This window comes from Erythrolamprus reginae, chromosome 1 (assembly GCF_031021105.1).
Source record: "Erythrolamprus reginae isolate rEryReg1 chromosome 1, rEryReg1.hap1, whole genome shotgun sequence".
NCBI lineage: Eukaryota > Metazoa > Chordata > Lepidosauria > Squamata > Dipsadidae > Erythrolamprus > Erythrolamprus reginae.
In genome coordinates, this window is record NC_091950.1 from 55417630 (window position 1) to 55444370 (window position 26741).

At 38.0% G+C, this 26741-nt stretch overlaps 1 protein-coding gene across 6 annotated transcripts in view; it reads left to right on the forward strand.

The window, feature by feature from the left end:
- SYNE3 (spectrin repeat containing nuclear envelope family member 3) overlaps nt 1-26741 on the forward strand; it is a 78336-nt gene that overhangs the window by 32351 nt on the left and 19244 nt on the right. For 3 of the 6 annotated variants that reach the window (XM_070752823.1, XM_070752814.1, XM_070752795.1), the window contains exons 5-15: nt 1424-1585; nt 3324-3668; nt 4350-4486; nt 9614-9788; nt 13021-13203; nt 13417-13560; nt 14533-14667; nt 17539-17688; nt 20567-20730; nt 23117-23174; nt 25918-26070. In XM_070752823.1, coding sequence (XP_070608924.1) covers nt 1424-1585; nt 3324-3668; nt 4350-4486; nt 9614-9788; nt 13021-13203; nt 13417-13560; nt 14533-14667; nt 17539-17688; nt 20567-20730; nt 23117-23174; nt 25918-26070 — 1806 coding nt within the window. Of the gene's footprint in view, nt 1-1423; nt 1586-3323; nt 3669-4349; nt 4487-9613; nt 9789-13020; nt 13204-13416; nt 13561-14532; nt 14668-17538; nt 17689-20566; nt 20731-23116; nt 23199-25917; nt 26071-26741 lie in introns of all 6 variants that reach the window. The other 3 variants (XM_070752775.1, XM_070752805.1, XM_070752785.1) reach the window with 1 other exon arrangement.

Genomic DNA, 26741 nt, shown 5'->3' on the forward strand with positions numbered 1-26741 from the left:
AAGGCTCTTCCCCTGGGTCCCGCCAGACGGCATTGTTTCATTGACGGGACCCGGAGAAGGCCAACTCTGTGGGACCTAATCGGTCACAGGGATTAGTGCGGCAGCAGGCGGTCTCAGATTCACGCAGTTGTGACTGCTATCTTGCTTTTTTTTTTTTACACTACCCAAGAACATCCCTATGTGCAGTTATCTTCTGGTTGAAATACTATTATAAAGAGAAGGGAATAACTCAGAAAAAATAAATCTACCTCTGGTTGTAGTCTTGCAATATTGAGGTCTGACTATAACTTCCAAATTCCAAGACAGTGTAGTTGGAAAACATTGGAGGAGAATCATTGCCTTACTGGCTTGTCAGTAAGTTACCACTGTAGAAAACTGGCTGCTGAATATTTGATAGGTGGATCCTTGCTCTCATCCACAAATCTTCTCTCTTGCCTTTAGCAGAAAATTATCCAATTGATGAGGTTTGTTAGCTAACCCTCCAGCTACACTAATACTGGTTTGCATGTTTGCACATTTGCCCTGAGGGAACTGCCTGTATAGTTTATGATGTCTTAATATGATTGGATTGCTTATTTGTACCTGCACTATCATTAAGTGTTGTACCTTTGAATTCTTGACTAACATATGTTTTCTTTTATGTACACTGAGAGCAAAGTCCTTCAGGAGTGGGGTGACATATAGATCCAAATAATAAATAAATAAATATGCACCAAGCCAAATTCCTTGTATCCAATCACACTTTGCCAATTAAAAATGTAATTCTATTCTATTCTATTCTACCCACAAAAGAGGTGGTAATGGGGAGGAATTAAAAAATTTGAATAACTCACAAGGGCCCCCTAGTGGAACATTTCATTGAAAAACCTGCAGCGATAATGCATATTGAACGGTGTATTTTTTCTTAAATGTTTTCTATGTTGTTTCCTACAAGTATTTTAATTTTCAATATAGTACTTGAAATTTTGTCATTAATGAGAAGCTGGCTTACTAAACTTTTCTTCCAGCACTATCTTTGCTTCCTTGAAAAAGAAATAAAGTCTTTAAAGTATTGTATTTACTTAATGTGTATGGTTCGACTGTGTGCTTGTTTTTTATATATTGGGGTTTCTTTTGGATTTTTTAACCTAAAACTGTAATTTAGATTGCTAAATATTAGATTTGTTACTATGTATTGTTTTTTAACATTGTTGTGAGCCGCCCCGAGTCTACGGAGAGGGGCGGCATATAAATCCAATAAATCTAATCTAATCTAATTACATGCTCAATAATTACAGTTTGCTTGGACTTGGGATATATAGGTTAACTGTTTCAAATTCCTGAAAACACCATATGACATATAATGAGAAGGGATTATTTTTGCGCTCTAAGTTTATATATTTTTAAAAAACAGTCTTTCCCTTTGTGATATTACTTGTTTCAGAGAAGAGTAATGTTGCTTGAAAAAATAACAACAGAGCACAAGCTATATAAGACCAATGTTGACCAGTTTCGGCTATGGCTGACTCAGCTAACAGAAAGATTAAACTGCTGCCTCAATCAAGAATCAAAGCTGTCAGCAGAAAATAGAATCAAAGCATTGCAGGTATGTGATTGCTGAGGTTTTTTCCCTCTGAAGGTGTTGTTTTGCTAAGACATTAGAAGTTCTGTTTCTTACGCTGCCAAGAGCCTCTGTGGAGGAGTTATTTTTTTTTACATCAAGATAACTTTATTTGTGCAGTTGTAACCAACATCTTGTTTAATTTCCTTGAAACATGACCATCATTTTTCCATAGGCGGGGACCTGTCACTTACCAAAATCCTGCTCCTTGCATTATTTGTATTAACAGAGCATCGATCAAAAACCACCAATTTTTCCTCCCCTAGAATGTGGAAGTCTTACCTGACTTCAGAGGCTGAAACTCTGTTATCATAAGATACAAAATATAGAACATTCTTGAAAATATTTCTGGAATCTTTTTTTCCTATATCCACATGCCTACCATCCTAATATCATAAGAATTTTTGGAACTAGTCAGAAGCTAAAATGAAGTAAGGAACATTGTGAGTTATAAGTTGTTGGACAAAATAATTTTAAAGGAACGGAGTGTGGTGTCAAAGCAGTTAAACCAGTCTTTCTGATATATAAATTTGCTACTTTATATGATACTTAATACAGTGTTCCCTCGATTTCCACGGGGGATGCGTTCCGAGACCGCCCGCGAAAGTCGAATTTCTGCAAAGTAGAGATACGGAAGTAAATACACCATTTTGGCTATGGACAGTATCACAAGCCTTCCCTTAACACTTTAAACCCCTAAATTACCATTTCCCATTCCCTTAACAACCATTTACTCACCATTATTACTGGTACTCACCATTGAATAAGGCACTTAGTGATCCTGATATTTATAAACATAATTATTTATTAACAATAATTTTTTTTTGTTATTTATTTGCAAAAATTATTAGTTTGGCGATGAAGTATGACGTTATCGGAGGGGGAAAACCGTGGTATAGGAAAAAACCGCAAAGTATTTTTTAATTAATATTTTTTGAAAAACCGTGGTATAGGCTATTCGCGAAGTTCGAACCCACGAAAATCGAGGGAACACTGTACAGAATTCATTGTGCAAATGGAAAGAGGAGGAGAAAACCAAATCAAAACCAAGCCAATATGGCTGGTGAGATCTGCAAGCTTAATACACACATGTGTGTTTTGTGTACACTCCTGACAAGCACATGCATAGAATGATTTTTGGTCATCAGTCCGGTTCATGCATTATATGTATTGAGTGAAAGTTCTACCTAAGCTATTTTTGACCATATTTATTATGTTACCTTGGGAAAGTTTCCAGTTCTGTCAGCAGTATATTATATGGATTTTGCCAGGATATTGCCAAGTCCTAATTCTTGCTGAATTGCTAGCACTCAGGGATTTTGTGTGACCTCTAGATATTTTTTATTTTAAATTATATCTTGTTTTGATGAATGAACCAAGCATTTAGAAGTGCTCCATTTCTAAAGATAATAGTATCATACAAACATGTAATAATATCAAAAGTGGTCAGGCGCACTGAAAAGATGCACACATTGTTTCCCAACAGAGATATGACATAAATCCAAGAATTACTGTTGCCTGATTCAGCCTAGGTCTGGTGGATTCATGGTTATGACATTCCTGGTATGATGGCCATTCAAAAGAATTTGGGTAACTAGGCACAAGGCATGCTGACCTGTTCTTGTGTCCATAGGCAGTGATGCATAATGGATTTATGCTGTCTCAGCACTCGTATTTTCCACATGTGAGATTGGAAATCACTTACTTTGCAATTCTCCTGCAGGATATTACAAAAGATGTAAGGAGTGGAGAAAAGAAATTGAAACACCTGGAAGCACAGTCTATAGATGTGACGCAAAACACCTCTCCCCTGGGGGCAGAAAAGATGAAAGCTGAGCTTGAGGAGCTGAAAAAACTCCTGGAGAATATAAAGCTAGTGAGTGTGGAGGAAGAGGAGAAACTGCTGAAGAACCTTCAGTCCGAAAACACCTACCACACCCAGACCAGGATGCTTGAAACTGATGTTCAAGAATTCCGTAAAAGGCTGCAAAGACTAGGAAACCACTTTGAAAAAGATGATGATGCGAGATGTGATGAGGATTTAATTTCTCTATGGCGAGAATACATGGTGAGTATTTATTGGACATTAACCAACTATGAACAAAGGCAAATAGTCACATAATGAAATGACACTGAAATTAAAGTTTGCTTGTCTATGCAGATGCAATTACATTAAAATAAATAGTGGAGACATCTTCATGGCAACATTTTACTGGGTACGAATGAATTGTGCCCTTATCCAGGATGTTGTTGTTGTTAATTTGACTTCTATGCCACCCAATCCTGTGTTCCATTTCATTGGAGCAGGCATCCTTTGTTCTATTATTTGTTCTATTCCCTCTAAGAAACTGATATTAACGTGAGAAGGTTCTGGGCTTTTTTCTTTTTTTCTAAATTTTGTATAAACATTGGTAGAAATAAGTCACTTTTACCTGTAGCAATTTATGAAATAATGGAAGTTGCCATTGTTTATTTTCTTTTAAACTTTGATCACAAGCTGATGAGTTTTCTTCAGTTGAGGTTTTGGGATGTTTTTAATCTATGATTTTTATGAAACATTAGAATGGGACAAGTTGCCACTGTAAGTTTGCTTTTATTGTGAAGTGTATATTTATGCTATACAGTATTGTGACTATGTTTTTTATTTTTATAAGATGTTTGTAGTTTTAATTTAATTGTAGATTTTATGCAAGTTAAAAAAAACCAGCTATGTATGTCAAACTTCCTTGAAAATAATTTTGTTTTTAAGGCAACAAAGGCAAACCTTACAGCAGAAGAACCAAAGGCTGAGAAACTGAAAATTCAACTAAAGGAGTTGTTCAAATTTTCACAAGACTTGCAGCCTCTTTCTGATAGTGTGATCCATGCCATACGAGAACATCAAAGGTACAGTATATTGCAATAAATGGCAGCAGGGGATTAGGTAGCTCCAAAAATACATTTCAATAAAAAGTCTGATATAGTTGGTTTCAAAATTAAGAAATATACATCTGAAAGGAGACAATGGCAAATTACAACTCTTGACTTCCACTGGGCTTAAGGTATATTTGAAATGAGATTTGCCTTTTTCTTTTCCTTCTCAAAGTTCTTAAGTGCCTTTTATATGTTTCCCTAACTTCTTGCAATAGTTTCTACTAAATCTGCACTTCTATTCTACTAGTTTTTCTCATCATTCCTATCACCCATTTCCTCCCATGTTGACTGTATGACTGTAACTTGTTGTGTATATCCTAAGATTTTTATTAATATTGCTTCTTCATTGCTTATTTGACCCCTATGACCATCATTAAGTGTTGTACCACATGATTCTTGACAAATGTATATTTTATTTTATGTACGTTGAGAGCATATGCACCAAGACAAATTCCTTGTGTGTCCAATCACACTTGGCCAATAAAAATTCTATTCTATTCTATTCTAGTTAGTCTCATAATAATACTGTGGAGACAGGCTGAAAGATAATAACTGGCTCAAGTTTACTCCTAGATGGATGAGAATTAAATCTGGATTCTTTAGTCCCAATATGGACACACCAGTTCTGGAACTCTAGTTCAAATGTAGTTGATTGCAATCCAGATTGAGATTCCCCCCCCCCCCCCATCACAGGAAAGAGAGGCATGTCAAATATCTCCCAGCCCTGGTGATAAATTGCTCATTTTAACTGGCTCTCAGTTTCCAGATGGAACATTATGAATATTATGAAATAACACTCAGGTAATAGATAGAATGTTGGTGCCAACGTATGTGTATAAACATGAAACCGTTGGGTGAGATCATCCAAGGGCATGGGGTGAGGTATCATCAGTATGCGGATGATACCCAGTTGTACATCTCCACCCCATGTCCAGTCAACGAAGCAGTGGAAGTGATGTGCCGGTGCCCGGAGGCTGTTGGGGTCTGGATGGGTGTCAACAGACTCAAACTCAACCCGGATAAGACGGAGTGGCTGTGGGTTTTGCCTCCCAGGGACAATTCCATCTGTCCATCCATAACCCTGGGGGGGAATTATTGACCCCCTCAGAGAGGGTCCGCAACTTGGGCGTCCTCCTAGATCCACAGCTCACATTAGAGAAACATCTTTCAGCTGTGGCGAGGGGGGCGTTTGCCCAGGTTTGCCTGGTGCACCAGTTGCGGCCCTATCTGGACCGGAACTCACTGCTCACAGTCACTCATGCCCTCATCACCTCGAGGTTCGACTACTGTAATGCTCTCTACATGGGGCTACTTTTGAAAAGTGTTCGGAAACTTCAGATCATGCAGAATGCAGCTGCGAGAGCAATCATGGGCTTTCCAAGATATGCCCATGTCACACCAACACTCCGCAGTCTGCATTAGTTGCCGATCAATTTCTGGGCACAATTCAAAGTGTTGGTTATGACCTATAAAGCCCTTCATGGCATCGGACCAGAATACCTCCGGGATCGCCTTCTGCCGCACGAATCCCAGCAACCGGTTAGGTCCCACAGAGTTGGCCTTCTCCGGGTCCCGTCGACTAAACAATGTCATTTGGCGGGACCCAGGAGAAGAACCCTGTGTTTCCCTGAAAATAAGTCCCTGCCATATTTTTTTTTGAACCCTGAAATAAGTGCTTGGCTTATTGCCAATGCACTCAAAACCCAATTGGTCTTATTATCAGGGGATGTCTTATTTTGGGGGAAAGAGGAAAGAATTCTGTCGGGAAGGGAATTTGGGCAGATGAAATATAAAGAAACATGCATATAACTTTGTTTTGACCATGTCTCACCTAAGCATCTCTAAAACCCTGAGGCCTCTCCTCCCCCCCATGACATATAATTCAAAAAGTGAACTCACGCAGAGGAAGCCTAAAAAGCCATTAACTAGGTTTAAACAAGGTTCCAATTGCCCCTATTAAAAATGAAATTGCCCCCCAGTGGGGCATGGGCCACACGTTGGAACCAGGGATATAGATGATATAGAAGGGATGTCAGTTTATTTCAGCTTTGATATCTTACTCATAAGTTGATTTTGTAGCTTTTCCTTATCAGTAGCTTTTGATTAGGGGAGGCTATAATTGTACAACAACCAGTTTCCAAAATGAAACTCTGCCCAAATAGAAAAGTGGTCAGAAAATTAGAAAACTACTTAGTGTTGATAATACTAAATCATCTTGAATAATCTTCTGAGAAATGTAAGAAATACTTATTATATCTGCTTTTTGCCCTGCTATTTTATTATGGAAGATAGAATGGATAATGAAGAGAGTGGAAGGGCAAAGGGAAGAAAAATCATTCTAGCTTTGGATCCTACTTTCCCACCTGCTTTTTCAAAGCCTGGACATGGGAGGATTCTTTGAAAACGGAGCAAAATAATTGAATCACTGACTCATACTGTATAAGTCATTACCTTATTGTGTACTGTCTTGTACTTGTGTATATATGTACATATTATCAGAGGTGTTAGCCAAATGTTATGCAGATGATGCAATGATAAGAAGGCTTTTTCTCCATGTGTTCTTGCTGACTTTTTCCCATGCATGTTTTTTCTGGATAAACATACCCTCCTCCATCCCCACTCCTGCCTCTAGCTTTACTAAAATATTATTGCTTCCGTGCTAAGTGCAGTCAGGAAATTATCTGCATAATCTCTTTTTTCCCCAGATCTGGGAAAGGGGTTGTCAACATCTGGTTAAGGCACAGACAAATGTTTGCTTATATCTAAAAACTGGCTTTCTTGTGATAAGCATAGACTGTTTTGGCAAGCTAAAAAGGCTTTCTGTTAATGAAATTAGTTGCTGCAGGAGAAACATTAATTCAGAGTTAAGGAAGCAACTCTGGGATTCTTGCCAATGAGGAAAAGTAAGAATGGAAAGTTTGAACATTTGCCACAGTAGAGATGACAGATTGTTGGTATCATCTTCCAAAAAAAGCATTGTTTCATTTGTAGGAAATGATAATCTCACTAATGATTATGAAGAGACAGAAGGAACAACGGTGAAGGTAGTGATCAAAGGATTTGTGCTCTTCCAAAATTGTGTTAAACATAAACTGTCCATACAGGATAACTACTATTGCAAGAGCATTATGGCATGCCAAGTGGGATAATCCCTTTTCTATTGTTTTGTTTAACTGAAAACAAAACACATTTCCTAAGGAAAGCTTCAGGTCTGTTTTCTAAAAACCTGTGTATTTGCCGTTACTGCCTGCCAGGTCCTTTAAAGCCAGAGAATGAAATTAGAAATAAGCTGTGCCTCAGGTTGTGAGCCAGAGACACAAGCAAGTTGGAATTTTCAACAAGTCAAAACAAGTTTTTTCTTTTTCAAGTCAGAGGGAGTCAGACACATGCAGGGAGGATGAAATTAATTTTGTTCAGTTTTAAACATAAACCAGTACTTTTTGAACTAATACACAAACAGAATTCAATATGCTGTCAGAATTCATACAAAACATTGTTACCAGGTGTGCTCAGGGGCAAACCGTAAATAACTTCTTAATACAAAAATCACTAAAGAATTTGTTGAACAGTAGCTAAAACTGTGCTTTTTGGAATTGAACCGTATCCATAATTATAATGTTATAATATAACATCTATAATGTTCTAGATTCAGATATGGCAAATTCATTCTAAAGAGAACCTTTTCACAGTTTGTTAGTACTAAAATTATCAGAAGAAGCCAGAAAATACACCTGTTGACTGTGACAAATCAGGGTAACCTTTCTGCTTCATTACGACCCCTTTTTTAAGAGTAGAATGGGGGGGGGGGAGAAGATCTATCATCCCAACCTCACACTTTAAATCCAATATTTTATACATGCAGACAATATAATAAATAGAAAGGGAGTATTCTGCAATAAACACACTCACCCTTGTGGCTGCACTTCTTGCTCCAACTGCTAAGTTTTAACCTTGATCACATGCCTTATTGTGTAAACCCATCTCATTGGTGAGTATTATTTCAGTAACCCACTAAATAAGTTAGTTCAAAGGTAGACAAGATGATGTACTCTGCCAGCCTAGCTAACTAGGGGTATCCCAGAATGGAGAAGAGTACAGCACTGCTAAATTTATACTTTTAGTGTGTGTATTTCTTGTTAATTGCTATTTGTAAATAAATTAGATGATGTTGTTATTTTGACTATATGGCTTAGTTTAAAGCTAGATTTCAGTGGTATAAGTCCTTCCGTCCCCTGTCCTATTGCTCTCCTATATCTCCTATACCTTTCTTCTATTCCTATATTTCTTTTTCTATTCTTTCATTGATATGTTCTATTACTTTATCTTCTTTTCTATTATTTCTTAGATATATTTTATTATGAGTATCTCCTCTATAACCTACATCATGTGTTTTATTATGTATATATAGATATATACCCACTAAAACCCTCATTGTGTATTGGACAAAATAAATAAATAAAATAAATGAATTGTAAATATCTTAGACCATCTCTGTAATTAAAGTGAAACAAAGTTGCATGAATAAATATCACCAAAAGCACTATGATTATCATTGTTAAGGGGAAAACCACCTTTTGGTAGTTGTTTTCCCCCTTTAGTGTCTCTGTTGTCTTTCTGCTGTAGGCCTGTAATATATGGTGTGTGTGTGAATCTTAAAGTTGATCCTTAAGAGGCTATTGAGGAATCCTAGCTGCACAGCTTGCTTCTTGTAATTCCCTTCAGCAGGTGCAAAGAAAATGCATCTGGGCATCTAAAAACAGTTTTGTGGATTATCTGATTGGCAGAGGCAGCTGTGGAAAGGAGAAGCCAAGGGAACGTAGGAAGCAAAAACAGAAGCTGCTTTGTGTTAAGAAAGCAGATTACATGGGCAGAGTTTTCATCCTTTTCAGTCCAAGTTGGGAATTCTTTCTCCCTTCTGCAAAGCAAGAAATTTGGATTTGTACGATTGTTTATATTTTTGTTGTGAGCCGCCCCGAGTTCGCGGAGAGGGGCGGCATACAAATCTAAATAATAAATAAAATAAATAAATAAAATAAATAAGAAATGATAATTCATAATTTATTAGTAAAGCTTCATGATTTTACTAATTTATTTTTGCAGTCTGAAAGGGAAAATGTTTAAATTGAGCACAGAGGTTGAAACAGAATTGAGGCAGCGCTTCCAAAATCCCCTGAGGGAGTTTCATCTGTGGAAACCATCAGCTCAGCGACTCCTGGACACCACGGCCCATATTTCTGACCCTGCACTGACAGATGCATTCCTGCGACAGATTGAGGTGATGGCTTTATAACATTTGGAATCTTAAAAATCAATGTGTTCAGAAACCAACGTATAAAACAACACAGTAATCTTGTTAAAATTCCAGATTCCAATATTCTGGGTTTTTTTTAGCCTGTACAGCAGCTATCACAATGTTAGGAGAACTTGAAAATTGTGAACATTCATATGAATCATTTTTCCTCATCCTGCTCAAATAGGGATCAGTAAGTAAATATCAGTAAATATTTGAATACCAGGCTAATTTAACCTTCATCATAATAGTCTTAGGCAGGTTTTAACTATTTAGCGATACACATTGGAATAAACAATTGAAGAAAAAGATAAAAACATAGTAGTAAGGCAAGACTCTGGAAATCAAACAACCTCTATTGGTATACTTTGTCTCTGTTGTATCATTTACTAGTCTCACTAGAGACTGAATGATGGCATGTTGGAAATATGTGTGTATGCCGGTTTCAATGTAAATACTGTGCACAGTTACAGTATATATATATAGACATCAGCACAGATCTCTCCCTCCCTCCCTCCCTCCCTCCCTCCCCCTCTCTCTGTGTGGTGTGTGTGTGTCTGTCTGACTGTGTGTTTGTCTGTCCTATGGAAAAACATCATAGTATATCTCTAGTCTGGATCAAAACGTATTAGAATAACACATAATGGAAAAAGTTCAACATGCATTCACCCTAAATCCCCCTTTGCTGCTAAATGCTTAAAAAGTTAACTCTTGCCTGTTAACAGTTGAAGCAAGTCAATTGCTCTACTTTGTCCTCCTGCCCATTTTGAAATTTCATTTTTTATTCCTCTCTTAAGTTGAAATGTCAATGTCCTAGAACCTCCTGGAACTCTGCAGATTCTCAAGAGCTTACCAAGAAACCAGGATTTCCTTAGATAAGTGGTTGGAAAACAGTTGCAGGATATTATTTGAAGTCTTTCATAGCAAAGACCATCCTCTCAAAAATCAAGCTCTGAATTTTGAGTCCAAGGCTTTGTTCTCTGGTTCATCTGGGGGAAAAAACAGTTTTTTTAAAAATAGCAGAACTGTAGTTACAAAATGCTGTCTCAAGTTACATCCACTGATCTTCCCCTTTTCCCATTTTTCAGGAGTTTTAAGAACTTTCCCCAATGCCATCTGTATAGATTTGTGCAGTTTTATATGCTGGTATCTTTCTTTAATTTATGTTGAGATTGATTGCAATTGGTGCCAGTCCTTGGTGAAGCCATAGACTTTACTTTCTTTCTTTTTTTTCCTTTTTTTTATACTTCTGTTTTTTAAATAATTCTTTATTCATCTCCAAAATTAAAATACAGAATAAAAAGAAAAAAGATGTCAGCTGGATATGAACCAGCCAAGCAAAAAACATCAATAAAAATGTGGGTAGAACAAATAACAAATATACCATTAATATTAATAATCAACATAAAATGTCCACCAAAGCTGGAACATATATCACATTTCCCTCCTCCCTTGCATAATAGATCTACAACTGTTTTTCCATTTATAGTTTCTTATTAGAAATACTACATTACATTAAAAAATATCACTAATGTGGAAATCTGTTGTCCATCTATCAAGTTGACCCACTATCTCTACATTTAAAAGAGAAAGTTAATAGATAACCCCACAAGCAAAAGTAGCCTTCAAATCTTTGTTAACAGTCTGTCATTATACTTAATGTTCTGAATGTACACAAATGATTTCCAATCTCTTATAAACTTGTCTAATCTATTATCTCTAATCAATGTAGTTATTACTTTCTAAATATATCTTTTCCCCACTATGATCTGTTCTTAACCTCTTCCGCAGATCTTCAAATGAGACTCCCTCTGTCATTGTAACTGACAGTGTAAAAGAGGTAACATATCTACCACCCACTTTCCCAGCATGAGAGTCTTCTCCAGATAACCTTTTCTAGAGAAATAGTCTTTGCATAATACTTTTAAAGGGAAATAATGAGTCTGGACATTTGTGTTCAAGTAAAAATTCTGGGTTGATCCAGTTATCCATTTATTTGTTTCCTTGGGTGCCCAAAAGCAATGTTGGAAAACATCAACACTCTTTCTGACTTGCTTCTTCATAGTCCAAATATCAGTTTCTATCTAGTGTTACAATATATGTAGGTAAAGATACATTATGCTGATACATTTATTTAATTTAATGCCGAATTTGATACTTTAACGCAAAAACTGAAAAACAATATGAAAATACAAGACACAGATACCTGGAAATTTTTTTACAATTGGGTCAACGACAGGGGGAGAGAGAATAATAATACTGAATAAAAAATCAACAAACAAGTAAAATAAATAAACAAAATAAATGAGTTTGAAAATACATTTATTTACATTTTTAAATTGTTTTTAATTGATGTTTGTATTTTCTACATCTTAATATTTCTAAACAGATCCACATCCATATATATACATTAATATTAATACTTATATAACTTGTACAATGCTTTTTCTTGTTGTCAGATCATGCATTCTTGTCCCACATTGTCTTTTTGTCCTCCTTTTCTTTATCCATTCACACCATTTTGTCCATGTATTATTTATTTGTTTATTTATTATTTAGATTTGTATGCCACCCCTCTCCGCAGACTCGGGGCGGCTCAGAACAAAGTGAAAACAATTTACAACAAATCTAAATTACTATTTAAAATATTTAAAAGACCCCATTTTCTAAACACACATACATACAAACATACCATTCATAAATTGTATATGCCCGGGGGAGATGTCTCAGTTCCCCCATGCCTGACGACAAAGGTGGGTCTTAAGGAGCTTACGAAAGGCAAGGAGGGTAGGGGCAGTTCTAATCTCCGGGGGGAGTTGGTTCCAGAGGGTCGGGGCCGCCACAGAGAAGGCTCTTCCCCTGGGGCCCGCCAACCGACATTGTTTAGTTGACGGGACCCGGAGAAGGCCCACTTATAATATTCCGAGTCATTTTGTTCATTTAACTTCATCATTGGTCTGTCCATCTCAGCGCAATCATATATTTTTTATATAATTTCCTTCTCCAAAGGTGCTTGAAGGTCTTTCCATCATCGTTTATTTAAATAAAACTTATTTAATAGTATTTCTAATACTATTTTAATAGTGTTTCTGAGTTGTAGTTGGTTTTTTAAAAATTATTATTCTAGTTATTCCTGTTTGGGGAAAATATTTTCAAAGTAGGAAAATAAAATTGACATTGACATAAATGCCTGATAATCAATTATTCTATTTTGTAGATTTTTATGGTTGAAAGCTCCCATCTTAAGGAACAACTCTTGAAAATCCAGATGAAAAAAGAGTTCCTGGGCAATATTTTCAAACAGGAGAAAGCAAATTTACTCTTGGAGGAAATTAGTGATGCTACAAAGGAATTAGAAAACCTGCACAAAGAACTACTCCTGAGGAAAAGCAGGTTACAGGTAAGGTTCTTCTAAAAAGTCAGCTGGTAAGAAGAATTGTGGTTTAATAGGGCAGTAATTAATACACCACCAACTGCAATGATTAATGCATCATTCAGTTTTTTCCAGATTGTTATTTTCATTCTGAGGTACTCATAGATCTGTGTTGTGAATTAGCAGAAAGCATTCATGTTCTCAGGACTGGCATGAAATCAGCTTTTTGTCTCTGGCTAGGCTTTGGTATCACAGCATAAAGACTTCGATGCATCCTTCAAGCTTTTGCAAGCACAGCTGTCTGCTCTCAGAGTCAGGCTAAATGCAGAAAAAGAACTGCTGCCAGATCTTGTGAGTAAAGAAGCCCGGTTGCAAAGGCTAGAGGTAAGTGGCATCAAAAACCATCCAAAAGAATTCCTTTCCAAAATGTGTTATGAATAGGCACAGCCAGCTTTGGATGTGATGTGTGTCACACAAACAAAAGCCTTCCAGCTGTTGTTTTTGGAGCCTTAGACTTAAAGCAGTGGGACTTGTACCTCCTTAATGTATTTTCTTGGCTTGCATGTCAGCCATTCAGTTTTAAGAACACATGTTAGTTTCTTGAAACTGTATGGCTGCAATGTGAGGCATGAAAAGATGTGGTTCCTGTAAGGATGCATCATCTGATACAGGAAGCATGTTCATTTCTCTGCTACTTTTTTCCATTTCAGGAAAAAATAGGTGTACATCCCTAAATTCCCAGTGACAAAGCTTACTTGAAAAATCAGCCATTCTGTTTAATCTACCCCATAAGATTATGTGCTTGTTGTGAAGTTTAAGGAAAAGAGGAACAGTGTAATTGGCAAAGGTGGAATGGAAAAGTAAGGCATACATTAAAAGAATAAACATTTTCTCCAAAAAAAGTTTCATTTGCTAGTCCTCACCTGTGTTGCCATCTGTCTGGACACTACAGTGCATATGTTTCTGATCCTATCTTGACAGGATCAGAAAGCACAAAAAGCACAAAACACACAAACTAATTTAGAAAAAGCATGCTATAATTAAGATAGAACCTTTACACACACACACACATAAAAATCCATTGCAAATTTGTTCTAGTGGGTTATGCTGCAAAGTATATGCTTTGAGTCTAGGGTGGTAGATTATTCATTTTTCTGCCACTCTAGTTAAGGATATAGGTTAGCAGGATTAGGATTTTTACTTGTAGGTTATTCTCTGAATGTATCCCTTTGAAATACAACAGTATGCATTTTCAAACAGGTCCTTGTGTTCTTTTAAGATGTTTTCAAGTATTCAGTGATTCTTGAACAGCATCCTGCAATGGCAACTTATCCAAAATGCAATTTTATTCTGCAGAGCATTCAAGGACACCTGGATGAATGTGCAATCCAAATGGAAGAAATAGAGAAACTTGCTCAGACTGACCCAGCACAGAAGCATAAAATGAAACAGTGTTCTTCTGACTATCAAATACTTAGGAGATCATTGGAGGTAACTCATTTTGGTGAAGAATTCTCAAAAGATGGCAGCACTCAACTAATTTTTGCTGGGCTCAGAAGCAAAGGCAGAATCAGGCCTTGTTAGTACTTAAATGGGAGACATTCAGGGAATCCCAGACATACCAAAGAAGACAATGGCAAATCATTTACTGTTGCTAAGATGACTACATAAATGGGTCCAGTAAGCCACCAGAAATGAAAGTCAATTTGAAAGGAGTTTCCCCCCCTATTTCCCCCCTATTTTTTCCTAATCTGTATGATTTTGCCCTAGTGCATGTCCATGGAGATTCTCAGTCATTCTTTCAAAAGGCAACTGGACTTTCTTTGTTTTTCCCTGAAGATGTGTCGTTTCTCATCCATGCAGCAATTGTTGCACTGGTGCATCAATTGCTTCTGACACTTCTTAGAGAAGAAAAATGTGTTCATCAGTCCAAACAACCTACATTTTTTCTTGTGGCTCATAATGGACCCTTATGACAGGGTTTCTACTCCTCTTGGGATTCCACACAAGCAGAAGAAAATGTGGGTTAGCATCCCAGTTTTCATGATAATAACAGTTGTGTTCTTTGGTAAACATAAGTAAGTAAAATGGTCCATCTCTACAGGCCCTCACCCTTCCACCAATCATTATGTAGATATTACCATTGTGGAGATATTTCCTCCAGGTCTTCTTTTAATGATTTGTCAGACATGCTCCAAGTAGAGATGAATAATAATGGGGCAAAGTCATTATTCAAGAGATCAGATTGTTTGGGTAAATATTGGCGGGAATAACATTGATGGGTTTTTTTGAAAAAAATAAATTTTATGCCACCCATCTCACAATAAAGTGAATCTGGGCAGCTGGATTTATGCTAATCCTTATAATAGCCTTAGACTTAATAATAATAGACTTAGACTTATATACAACTGTATAGGGCGCTGGTGAGACCACATTTGGAATACTGTGTTCAGTTCTGGAGACCTCACCTACAAAAAGATATTGATAAAATTGAACGGGTCCAAAGATGAGCTACAAAAATGATAAAAGGTCTTAAACATAAAACTTATCACGAAAGACTTAATGAACTCAACCTGTATAGTCTGGAAGACAGAAAGGAAAGGGGGGGGCATGATCAAAACATTTAAATATTTAAATATTTTTAAAAGGTTAAAAACAGCAAGTGAGAAAATATTATTTTACTAAAAGAGTAGTAGATGCTTGGAACAAACTTCCAGCAGAAGTGGTTGGTAAATCCACAGCACCTGAATTTAAACATACCTGGGATAAACATATATCCATCCTAAGATAAAACACAGGAAATAATATAAGGGCAGACTAGAGGGACCATGAGGTCTTTTCTGCCTGCAATCTTCTATATCACTTCACAGTCTTTACAACCCTCTCTAAGCAGCTAGTGATGAATCTTGTAATGGCATTTTCCATTATAATTCAAAAGGTAATGCAAATGGAAGCCTATGTAGTAAATTTATGTTTGTTACATGTTATGTAACATTTGATACGTAAAATAACTGCTCTGTTTAATGACAGATGCATTAATTGCCGGATGTAATTTTATCAAAGTCAGCAGTTCCCTTCCAAGCAGTTATTTAATGATAGAAGTTTAGTGATCTAAGAGTTTCACTTGCAAATGAGCAAATCAAGCTGCTTTTTACCAAGGCAAGTTGCCTTTTGATAAAAGTGTAAAAGAATCTACATGCACTTATAGAGCAAAGATCACAACTACAGTTATTTGGTTCTGAGTAATTAAAACAATGAATGTAGAAGCACAATAAAAATTAAGTATTAATAATATATTATTAGAAATACAAAATTTCCTTGGCTTCATTTCCTTTACATTATTATGTACATTATTATGTACGTTAGAAAGAGAAGCATAAGGCATTTTTATTTGTGGAGCACCACTCTGTGGCCAAATTCAGATCTGCAGTTCTATATATCTTTTTGCTAGTGAAGGTAAAATTATGTTAAATATTCAATCACTTTAACAGACTACTTCAGTTTTTTTAAAAAAAATTAGGGAAATTCTTTTTCTTAATAAAACCAATTTATAAAATGAAGACAGAGTATGAATATGGAACTCATATAATGGGCAGTACGGTCTTATGCATGCCTACTTTGATGGAAGTTGTATTAGATTCAATAGAATGTGCTCCTAAGGAAACACTGCAGCCTTCAATTAGAGATTGCCTTCACTCATTGACCACAAATGGAACTAGCACTCTTGCTAAGTGATGCAGATGTAAAATGAAAAATTACATATCACTGAGCAAGAGATTGATTTATGGCAGTAGTTCCAGCTGTGATCATTAGCAAATCACCCACAGTTGTTAAATGTGATGACATATGACCACAACTTGCAACTTACCGCTATCTCCCTCATTCACATTGCTAATCAGAAGCCAGCTATGAGGGTGATTGAAATGTAGCCCAGTGACCAGGGGACCCTGCAACTATTGTAAAGGCACACTGATTACAAAGTGCCCAAATAATACCCCCATGACTTCAGGGATGCTGCAATGGCCACAGCTTCAACCACCAAACATACTACAAATCTTTTTTTCAGTGCTATCACAACTTCGAACTATTGCTGAATTTGCTTTTGATGACTTTAGAGTTATTGAGATGATAATTTAAACAAACCAGTTTTCATTAATATCAGCCCAACTGTGTCTGAATTATTCTAGAAGATGCTGTAAGGCATTGGTAAGATCCTGTCTTATGTATGTTCATTTCAGGGATGATAATAAGGTGTATTTTGGAAGTTGCGAGGAAATGTTTTATATATTTTTTTGATCCAAAGAAAGAAATCTAATGAGTTCCCTTATTAATGATGACGGGTCTTCCTGTGGTTCTTTGCAGATCATGCTCTCACAAAGTAAGCAGCATATTCAGAAACACTGGGCTTTTAATGACAAATTATCAGATATCCAACAGTGGCTTACCGTGACCAAACAGAAACTGGAATATTACTGTGATGCTACAACTCACAATGCAATTTTGGACTTGGAGGTAAAGAACCTTTCTTCTCTTATGAGGTTATTAGTGAGCTTTCCAAAGGATAGAAATATGAAGATTCAGCTGAGGTTTACATTTTACCTAGGGAGGTCTAGAAATCAGAAAAACATTTGCAAGGTGCCATATTACTGTTTTTCCAAAGTACTATTCATTTTGAATTACATTGTTTTAAAGGCAATTTGAATACTGAAAACAAGATAAATTTATATATGTCTGTGTTATGGAACTTTAATTAATACTGTACGTAGTTCATACAACAATATAAAAATGGCATCTTCAGATTAAGAGACAATATACTCTTAAATATCATTGCTCAGGAGCCATGTTATTATTTGAAATACAGTGATACCTCATCTTACGAACCCTTCGTCATACAAACTTTTCGAGATACGAACCCAGGGTTTAAGATTTTTTTGCCTCTTCTTCCGAACTATTTTCACCTTACGAACCCACCGCTGGGATGCCCCACCCCCGGACTTCCGTTGCCAGCCAAAGTGCCCATTTTTGTGCTGGTGGGATTTCCCTGAGGTTCCCCTCCATGGGAACCCCACCTCCGGATTTTGCGATGCTGCAGGGGAATCCCAGCAGGGGAATCCCACCAGAGTGAAAATGGGCGCTTTGGCTGGCAAAAGTTCGGAGGTGGGGTTTCCTAGCAAGGGAAGCCTCAGCGAAATCGCAGCCGAAGTGCCCATTTTCACGCTGGTGAGATTCCCCTGCTGGGATTCCCCTGCAGCATCGCAAAATCCGGAGGTGGGGTTTCCCATGGAGGGGAGCCTCAGGGGAATCCCACCAGCATGAAAATGGGTACTTCGGCTGGCAAAAGGGGTGAATTTTGGAATTGGACGCATTAATCACTTTTCCATTGATTCCTATGGGAAACATTGTTTCGTCTTATGAACTTTTCACCTTACGAACCTCTTCTTGGAACCAATTAAGTTCGTTTAAAAAGGTATCCCTGTACATTACTTTCTATTTCTTGCTGGTTGACTTTTTGACATCACACCTGATATCACTAAGGGAAACAAATTATTAAACTACAGTGATACCTTGTCTTACGAACTTAATTGGTTCCGGGAGGAGGTTCGTAAGGTGAAAAGTTCGTAAAACAAAACAACGTTTCCCATAGGAAACAATGGAAAACCGATTAATGCATGCAAGCCCCCCCCTAAAAAAATCAGAAAAACGGGTGCTCTGCTCGGCGGTGCCAGGGGGCTTCTTGGCGCGAACCCGAACCCGAACTTGAAAAGTTCAGCAAAAGTTCAGGTTTGGGTTCGGGAGAACGCCGAAAGACAACGCCACTCGGCTGTCACCTTCTGAAACAGCCAGGGTGCTTCTCGATGTTCTCCTGAACGCCAAACCCGGAAGTTCGGCAAAAGTTCAGGTTCGGGTTCGGGAGAATGCCGAGAAGCACCGCTGTCCAGCTGTGCCGTGGAGCACCGCTGTCCAGAAGAGCCGTGGAGCTTTTGGCCAGTTGGGAGGCTCAAATGGAGATGGGGAATCCCAACAGGGAATTCCAGGGGCGGAGCTTTGACATCACGGAGATGTCCTTCCTGGAGTCCCCATTTCGGCCGACCAGAAAGGACGTCTCCATGATGTCAAAGCTCCGCCCCTGGAATTCCTTATTGGGATTCCCCACCTCCGTTTGAGCCTCCTGACCGGCCAAAAGCTCCACGGCTCTTCTGGGAAGGTGACAGCCAGGCGGTGGTGCTTCTCAGTGCTCTCCCAAACCCGAACCCAAACTTTTGCTGAACCTCTGGGTTCGGCATTTGACAGAACGCCGAGAAGCGCCCTGGCTTTTTCAGAAGGTGACAGCCAGGTGGCGGTGCTTCTCGGCGTTCTCCCGAACCTGAACTTTTGCCAAATTTCCGGGTTCAGCATTCAGGAGAACGCCAAGAAGCGCCCTGGCTATTTCAGAAGGTGACAGCCAGGCAGTGGTGCTTCTCGACATTCTCCCAAACCCGAACTTTTACCAAACCTCCGGGTTTGGCGTTTGGGAGAATGCCAAGAAGCCCCCCGGCTGTTTCGGAAGGTGACAGCTGGGCGGCGGCGCACAGCAGAGCATCTGGAGGCAGAGTATCCTGGTGCAGGCAGCGGGTTCGTAAGGCGAAAAAAGTTCGTAAGAAGAGGCAAACAAATTCCGAACCCCGGGTTCGTATCTCGAAAAGTTCGTATCACAGGGGGTTCATATCATGAGGTACTGTATTTATCTATGAAGGATTCAATGTCCTGACAAAATTGTATATTCTATCAGTCTGCCAAGATACAAACAGATTGCTATTACCCAAAGCTTGAAGTGATTGCTTCCAAGCTTTTTGGAACTTAAGCCAAAAGCCACAGTGGGCTAAAAATTGTTCATTTCCTGATTGCTGGTTTAAAGGGGACTTTGGTTTAATTCAGAAGAGTACATCTTCTGTTTTTAGACATAGAGTTTTGAGGTATTCATTTATTATAATGTAATCAGGCTATAGGATTCCATTAATAATTGGCAGCTTTTCATAGTACATGATAAAGATCCTGCTCTGGATATGCACTTTGTCTTTTGTTTATATTAATGAAACAAATGCTATGAATGTTAACAAAATTTAAATTGAATCATAGCTAAATATGCAAATAGAATAATGATGCTAAACATTCATTCTCCTGTATTATATGGAGTCCTTGGTGCTCTATGAGCTTGGTGGTTTTCTTGCAGACATATCATTACCAAGCTAGGTAATATCATTAGTGCACTGATCGTTGCCTAGATTGGTAATGAAAAATCTGAAGCTGAAAACTACCAGGGAGCACCAAGGACCCCACAATTCATCATCTGTGACGTGCAAATATTCTCTTCCATCAGCACATTGATGTACTTGTATTTTGTGCCTTTTAGAGCCTGCAAACTGAGTTTCCAGGTAGAGAGATCCAGTTACATCTCATTGAAGCCCATGGGCATTTGGTTATAAAAGACACTTCTCCAGAGGGAGCTGTGAATATCCAGGCTGAAATGAAGAAGTTGAAGGACTCATTCAAGTTTCTTGAAAATCTAATGTCAAGGTAAGAGGTTTTTGCACTTTCATTTCATGGCGTTTTTGAGGTTAGACCTGTAGCTGGCTGGTGAAAAAGAGAAAACAAAAGGATGGAGAATGTGCAACGACTGTATTGTCATTTTCTTCTTGTTTAACATTATAAAGCAGTGTGCAGCTGTTTTCCAGACTATAGGCTGTAGTAAATACTGGCTACATTTAGAACATAATTGTTTATTTATTACATTCCACTCCCACTGGACCCTGAGCAGGGTTAAGAGTACAAAAATTAAAACATCAGAATTAATAAAATCCAGGAACAGAAAACACATCCATCAAAAAGTTGAAAACATCCAAAACAGTACAAATAAAGAAACATAGAAGATTGACGGCAGAAAAAGACCTCGTGGTCCATCTAGTCTGCCCTATACTATTTCTTGTATTTTATCTTAGGATGGATATATATTTATCCCAGGCATGTTTAAATTCAGTTACTGTGGATTTACCAACCACGTCTGCTGGGAGTTTGTTCCAAGCATCTACTATTTCAATAAAATAATAGGTAGCATCCAAGCTAAATCAGAGTCCAAGTCAAAGTACTCCTCAAAGTTCCAATTTATTGCCGGAGCCATCTTAGCACCTACACTGGGAAACCTGAATCCCACTCAGATTGCGCCAGCATGGCCAGTCCTCTTTCCACTTCCACCCAGGTGGGTGGGCATAGGATGGCCTTGAATCACTGGAAAGAATGCTTTGTGGCTGCATCTGTTCCCTCATGAAAATCACCCCTCCCAAGTTCCCATAAACACCAGGCCTTCTATAGATACTGTGGCAAACCATTAATTTATCACCAATTTCTACACTCGCTTGACACCATGATTGATGTTTCTGAAAGCTGTAGAATGATCTGACAGGCTCAGGGCAGGGGCATTATCCCCATATCAGATCGCACTAGGGGGCATCTGTTAGCCTGACTGTCTCCATTCTGTGCCCTGGAATAAATAATAACCAGCATCTGGAAGCAAGCCAGAAACAGTGCAACTCACAGAACAGAGTGTTACAATGATGGGCATACCAAAGCATGCCCATCATTGCCTACACTGCTGCTTTCTGAATCCGCTGAAACTTCAGTTAATCTTTGAGGGAAGCTCTATGTGGAATGTACTGTAGTAATCAGAGCATGAGCTGACCAGGGCATAAGTGACTTATCTGAAAGGTGGATACATCTAAACATATTATGCTATTCACTTAAGTTAAGCATATTATGCTACACACTAAGTTGTGAAATCTACTTTCAATTTATGTACAATCTGATCATCACCTTTTGTTAATGGGTTGGGGTTTTTTGGGGTTGCCTAAATCAGGTGTATCAAATCCACAGCCCATGGGCCACATGTTTTTTCTGGGCAGCTTGTACTGAAGCCCCGTAAGATAATAAAACATACTAAAACAAAGGAAGCTTGTTATTTATATACTTCAACTAAATTATATATTATAAACTCCTCTTCACTCAATGTGACCTAGGCAAGCCATAAGGTTGGACACTTATGACTGAAACAATCCCTTCCTTTATAACTTATAGTAGAGGTCACGACAGCTGTCAGCCTGGACAGCTTCAAGGCAAGATTAGACAGAATCATGTATGCCAAGTGTATTGATGGTTATTGAAATGGATGTCCAAGTGCCGCCTCTATGTTGGTTGAGGCAGGCAGGATTTCCTTGGGTACAATTTGTTGGGGGGTCAAGGGAAAGAGAGGGTTCTGCCTTCTCTTTCTGATCAAGATCCCCATGTACAATTGGTGGGACACTGTGTGACACAGAATGCTGGACTCAATGGGCTTTGGCCCGATTCAGCATGGCTCTTCTTATGTTCTTATGCAGCTTACTGTTATATGAGATCACTCTGAATTGTTCAGTAAACCATAGTTAAAAATCCTGGTTTAGTGATATATGTTTAGCAAAACCCAGAGTCAGTATATTTACAAATATACTGCATTATATTTACATTACTACATTAAGAATTGTAAGATAGAGTGAAATAGTTTATAGTATAATAAAGTTAGAAGTGTTATTTTTTCCTGCATTATTAATACTTCGTTTTTTCGAATAAGTATACATTATTTTTTAGATAAAGAAATTTAATTAACATGATTAATATAAAAAATATAGAGTTAAATTCAATAAAAATGTAATGTACACGTGTGATATTTCTGTATTGATCTGACAACAGTTAGGGTTTTATATTTTTGTATTAGTTAGACTTCTACGACAAACGGAGCAATGGTAGTTCTTTAAATGTTTAATATTGTTTGTCTTTGTTTGTCTTTTTGAAAAATAATAAAAATATATTTTTTTTAAAGAATCCTCCCCTCTTTGGTTACTATACTGCTATTTTTAGTCTCTTTTAATCCAAATAGGACAGCAGTTGATGTGAATAAGAAGATAACCTGTTTAGACAACATGCGAGTGGAAAAGGTGAGTGTTTCTAAGCAGTTACGGGTAAGAAAATCTTAAGAGGCTAAATGAAATACAGGTAGTTCTCTACTTACAAAAGTTTGGTTAGTGACTGTTCAAAGTTACAACAGCCCTGAAAAAAGTGACTTGTGACTGTTTTTCACACTTATGACCATCCCCATGGCCACCTAATCAAAATTTAGATGCTTGGTAACTGACTCATGTTTATGAAACTTGCAGGGTAATGTGATCACCTTCTGACAAGCAAACTCAATGGGGAAATCAGATTCACATAAGAACTGTTTTACTAACTTAACCACTGCAGTGATTCCCTTAACAATTGTTGCAAGAAAAGTCATAAAATGGGGCAAAAATCCACTTTATAAATTCTTGCTTAGCAACAGAAATTTTTGATTCAGTTATGTCGTAAATTGAGAACTACCAGTACTTTTACTATATAAAAGTTTAATTGGAATGTCCTTCCCATATTGGTAATGAGAGCTATTTATGATGTTAGTGTATTCTGGTTGAATTGGTTAATGCCTTAATTGAATAGAACAATTTCTTTCCTTTGTCCACATTTCAATAACATGTTCTATATTAAAAAGCATGTGGCCTAAAAGTAAAAACATAATTATTTATAACCATCACAGAAAAATTGCAAAACTGCAGCAGTTTTTTAATTGGTAGTATTTTTTTAAAAAAACGTATTATTTATTCATTCATTCATTCATTCATTCATTCATTTATTCATTCATTCATTTATTTATTTATTTTTATTTATTTATTTATTTATTGTTCATTTTTTCCAATTTACATATCAATAAATATTTTTAACAGTACTGTGCCATATCTTTCATACGATTATTTACATTTATTTCTATACATCTTTATTTCTCTGCTTTAGCCAATCATACCACTTATTCCACACCTTATAAAATTATGTTTCTTCTTTGCTTTTCACCTCCAATGTGATCCTGTTCATCTCTGCACATTCCAGTATCTTATGCATAATCTTTTCATCACTTGGTGTATTTTCAAGTTTCCAGTATTGAATGTACAGTGATCCCCTGTTTATTGCGTCCCCAACCATTGCGAACAGGGTACTTCGCGATTTTTCAACCCGGAAGTCAAAATACCATCTACGCATGCGTGCCCGTTTTTTCTATGGGCACGCATGCGTAGATGGCAACCGGGAGATCAGCTGCTGGGCGGCTTCCCCGGGTCTTCCCCCTCTTGCTGGCGTCAGCGAGGAGTTTCCCCACCGCCCACGCAAATTCCTCGCTGCCGCCCGCCCTTCGCCCGCCCACGCCATTCATTCTCGCCGCTTTCGAGCTGAGTCCTGAAGCGAATTCGCTCCCGGACTCAGCTCGAAAGCGCCGAGAGCCAGCGTGGACAAGCCGTTCGTTGGCGCTGGCTATCGGCGCTTTTGAGCTGAGTCCGGAAGCGAATTCGCTCCCGGACTCAGCTCGAAAGCGCCGAGAGCCAGCGCCCCCCGGACCCCCAACCCGGGTTTGGGGGGCTGCTAGGAAGCCCCCCATGCGGGCGGCAAACAGCCGCCCCGCCCCCAATCTTCGGCTCCTCGCTAGCGCTGTGGGAGTAAAAACACCATCTGCACATGCGCAGATGGTGTTTTTACTTCCGCAGCGCTACTTCGCGAAAACCCGCTCATTGCGGGGGGTCCTGGAACGGAACCCTCGCAACGAGCGGGGGATCACTGTATACAATTCTTCCTGCGGTTACTATTTGTAAAATGATGTACTGGAGTTGTTTCTTTATCTTTTTGTAAATTATAATAAGAAAAGTTCAGGTTTAATTGGTAGTATTTCCAAAGGTCAGATGAAACACACTTTGCCAACTTCCTGAGTAAAAACATGATTGGATGAGTCAAAATATTTGTCAAAATATTTTGGGAAGGTGATCCTTTGGGACTTCCTTATCAAAAATATAAGCTGTCTGATCAGTACAGGCTCCAAAACTGGTGCTTTCTTCTCAAATAGTCTCTTCTCATTGGACACATGGTTATTTCTTTGTTTTCAATCTTTGTTTCTATTTAGGATTAAAAGAAACTAAAATTAGCAACATAGCAATCAAAGAGGGAAAGATTCTTAATGTAATACAGACAAGCTTTTCTTCCAGTAGTTTGTAACTGCTGGCCCTGGTTGCCCAATCAACAATCCTGAGTCCTATAACTGATTTGTCATCAGACATGCAGGAACTCCAACATTTAGCCTGGTTCTTGTTGACCCAGGTGATCCGGTATAAGCTTCTGTAAATTACCTCTCACCATATTGTTTATGGAGAGACAGTCTTCATCCAGCTCCTCTGATGAGACCCATCCAGAATAAGTTGAGCCTCTGACATAGCGCTCATTTTCCTCATAGCAGAAAAGTCTCACAATCAAGTCAAAGTAGCCCCACAACCACTTCAATAGTGCTTGACTATTATTATTACATTTGGTGTGCCACAGGTTGCTTACCCCATTTAAACTTTGCAATCTCAAAAGTAACTATAGCAAATTATTTAATAATAGTTATTTACCAGTGCAAGTGTGTCTATATTTTATTTATAAAATACTTTCAATATATCTTGTCATTTCTCCCCTAGTTCAATCTATCAATCAGTGTGAAATAATCTCTTTCTTTACTGTACTCTTCTGTAAAAAGCCCTTTGCTTTCAGAAACTTTGTGTATATATGAAAAATATGTTTCATGCTCTTGTTTGCATCTAAATCATGTCTTTTTCTTTGTTTTCTATCATTTAGAGAAAAGTGGCTAAGGGGAAAGATACCAATGAGCTCCAACTTATTAAGAACTTTGAACAATGGTTGCAAAGAGAGAACAACAAACTATCTAAAATTCTTGCCTTGAAACCATCTAACAATGAAGAGATTGGGGCAAGATGCAGCAAGCTAAAGGTAAGTTCAACCCCAAAATTTCCACATTAACCTTGTGTATGCCGCCCCTCTCCGAGTCTGCGGAGAGGGGCGGCATACAAATCTAAATAAATAAATAAATGTGTTTTTGAATTCAGTTTTGACTACTGGACCATTTTCAGAATTCTGAACAGGGGTCTTTTCTATCTCTCCTTAAAAGATGCCAAAACTGAACTTGCATTCTTTGCAAGCAAATTTCAGTAGCATCATTAGAAAGTCTGATTAGTGAAATTTCCAAAACCCAGTGTGGATTGGGGATGGGGGGAGGAGATCTTGAAGTCATGTCTTTCCAATTGCTCCTGAGCATACAGGTAGAGTTGCTGTAGTACAATTTAGGGACAATCAGAAGAACAAGTTCCTCATTTCTTATTTAAGACTTTAAAGAGCAAAACAGCATATTCAAATTTCCTAGAAACAAATTGCAGGCCAGTAAGATGTTTCCAAGAATTGTGTGAAGTGGTCTATTTACTGGAGTCTACTGTTGCTGTCTGAGGTTGGTTGTTTGCTTTCAAATGTTTTGTTATCAACTGGTTATCATCATTAGTGCAAGTGAATGTTGGGCTTGCTCCCTGTTTATGTACAGTAGCTTGTCCTGCTTGTGTTGGTGATGTAATTTTCTCCTTGTAGTTGCTTGATTAGAATTATTTTCTGCT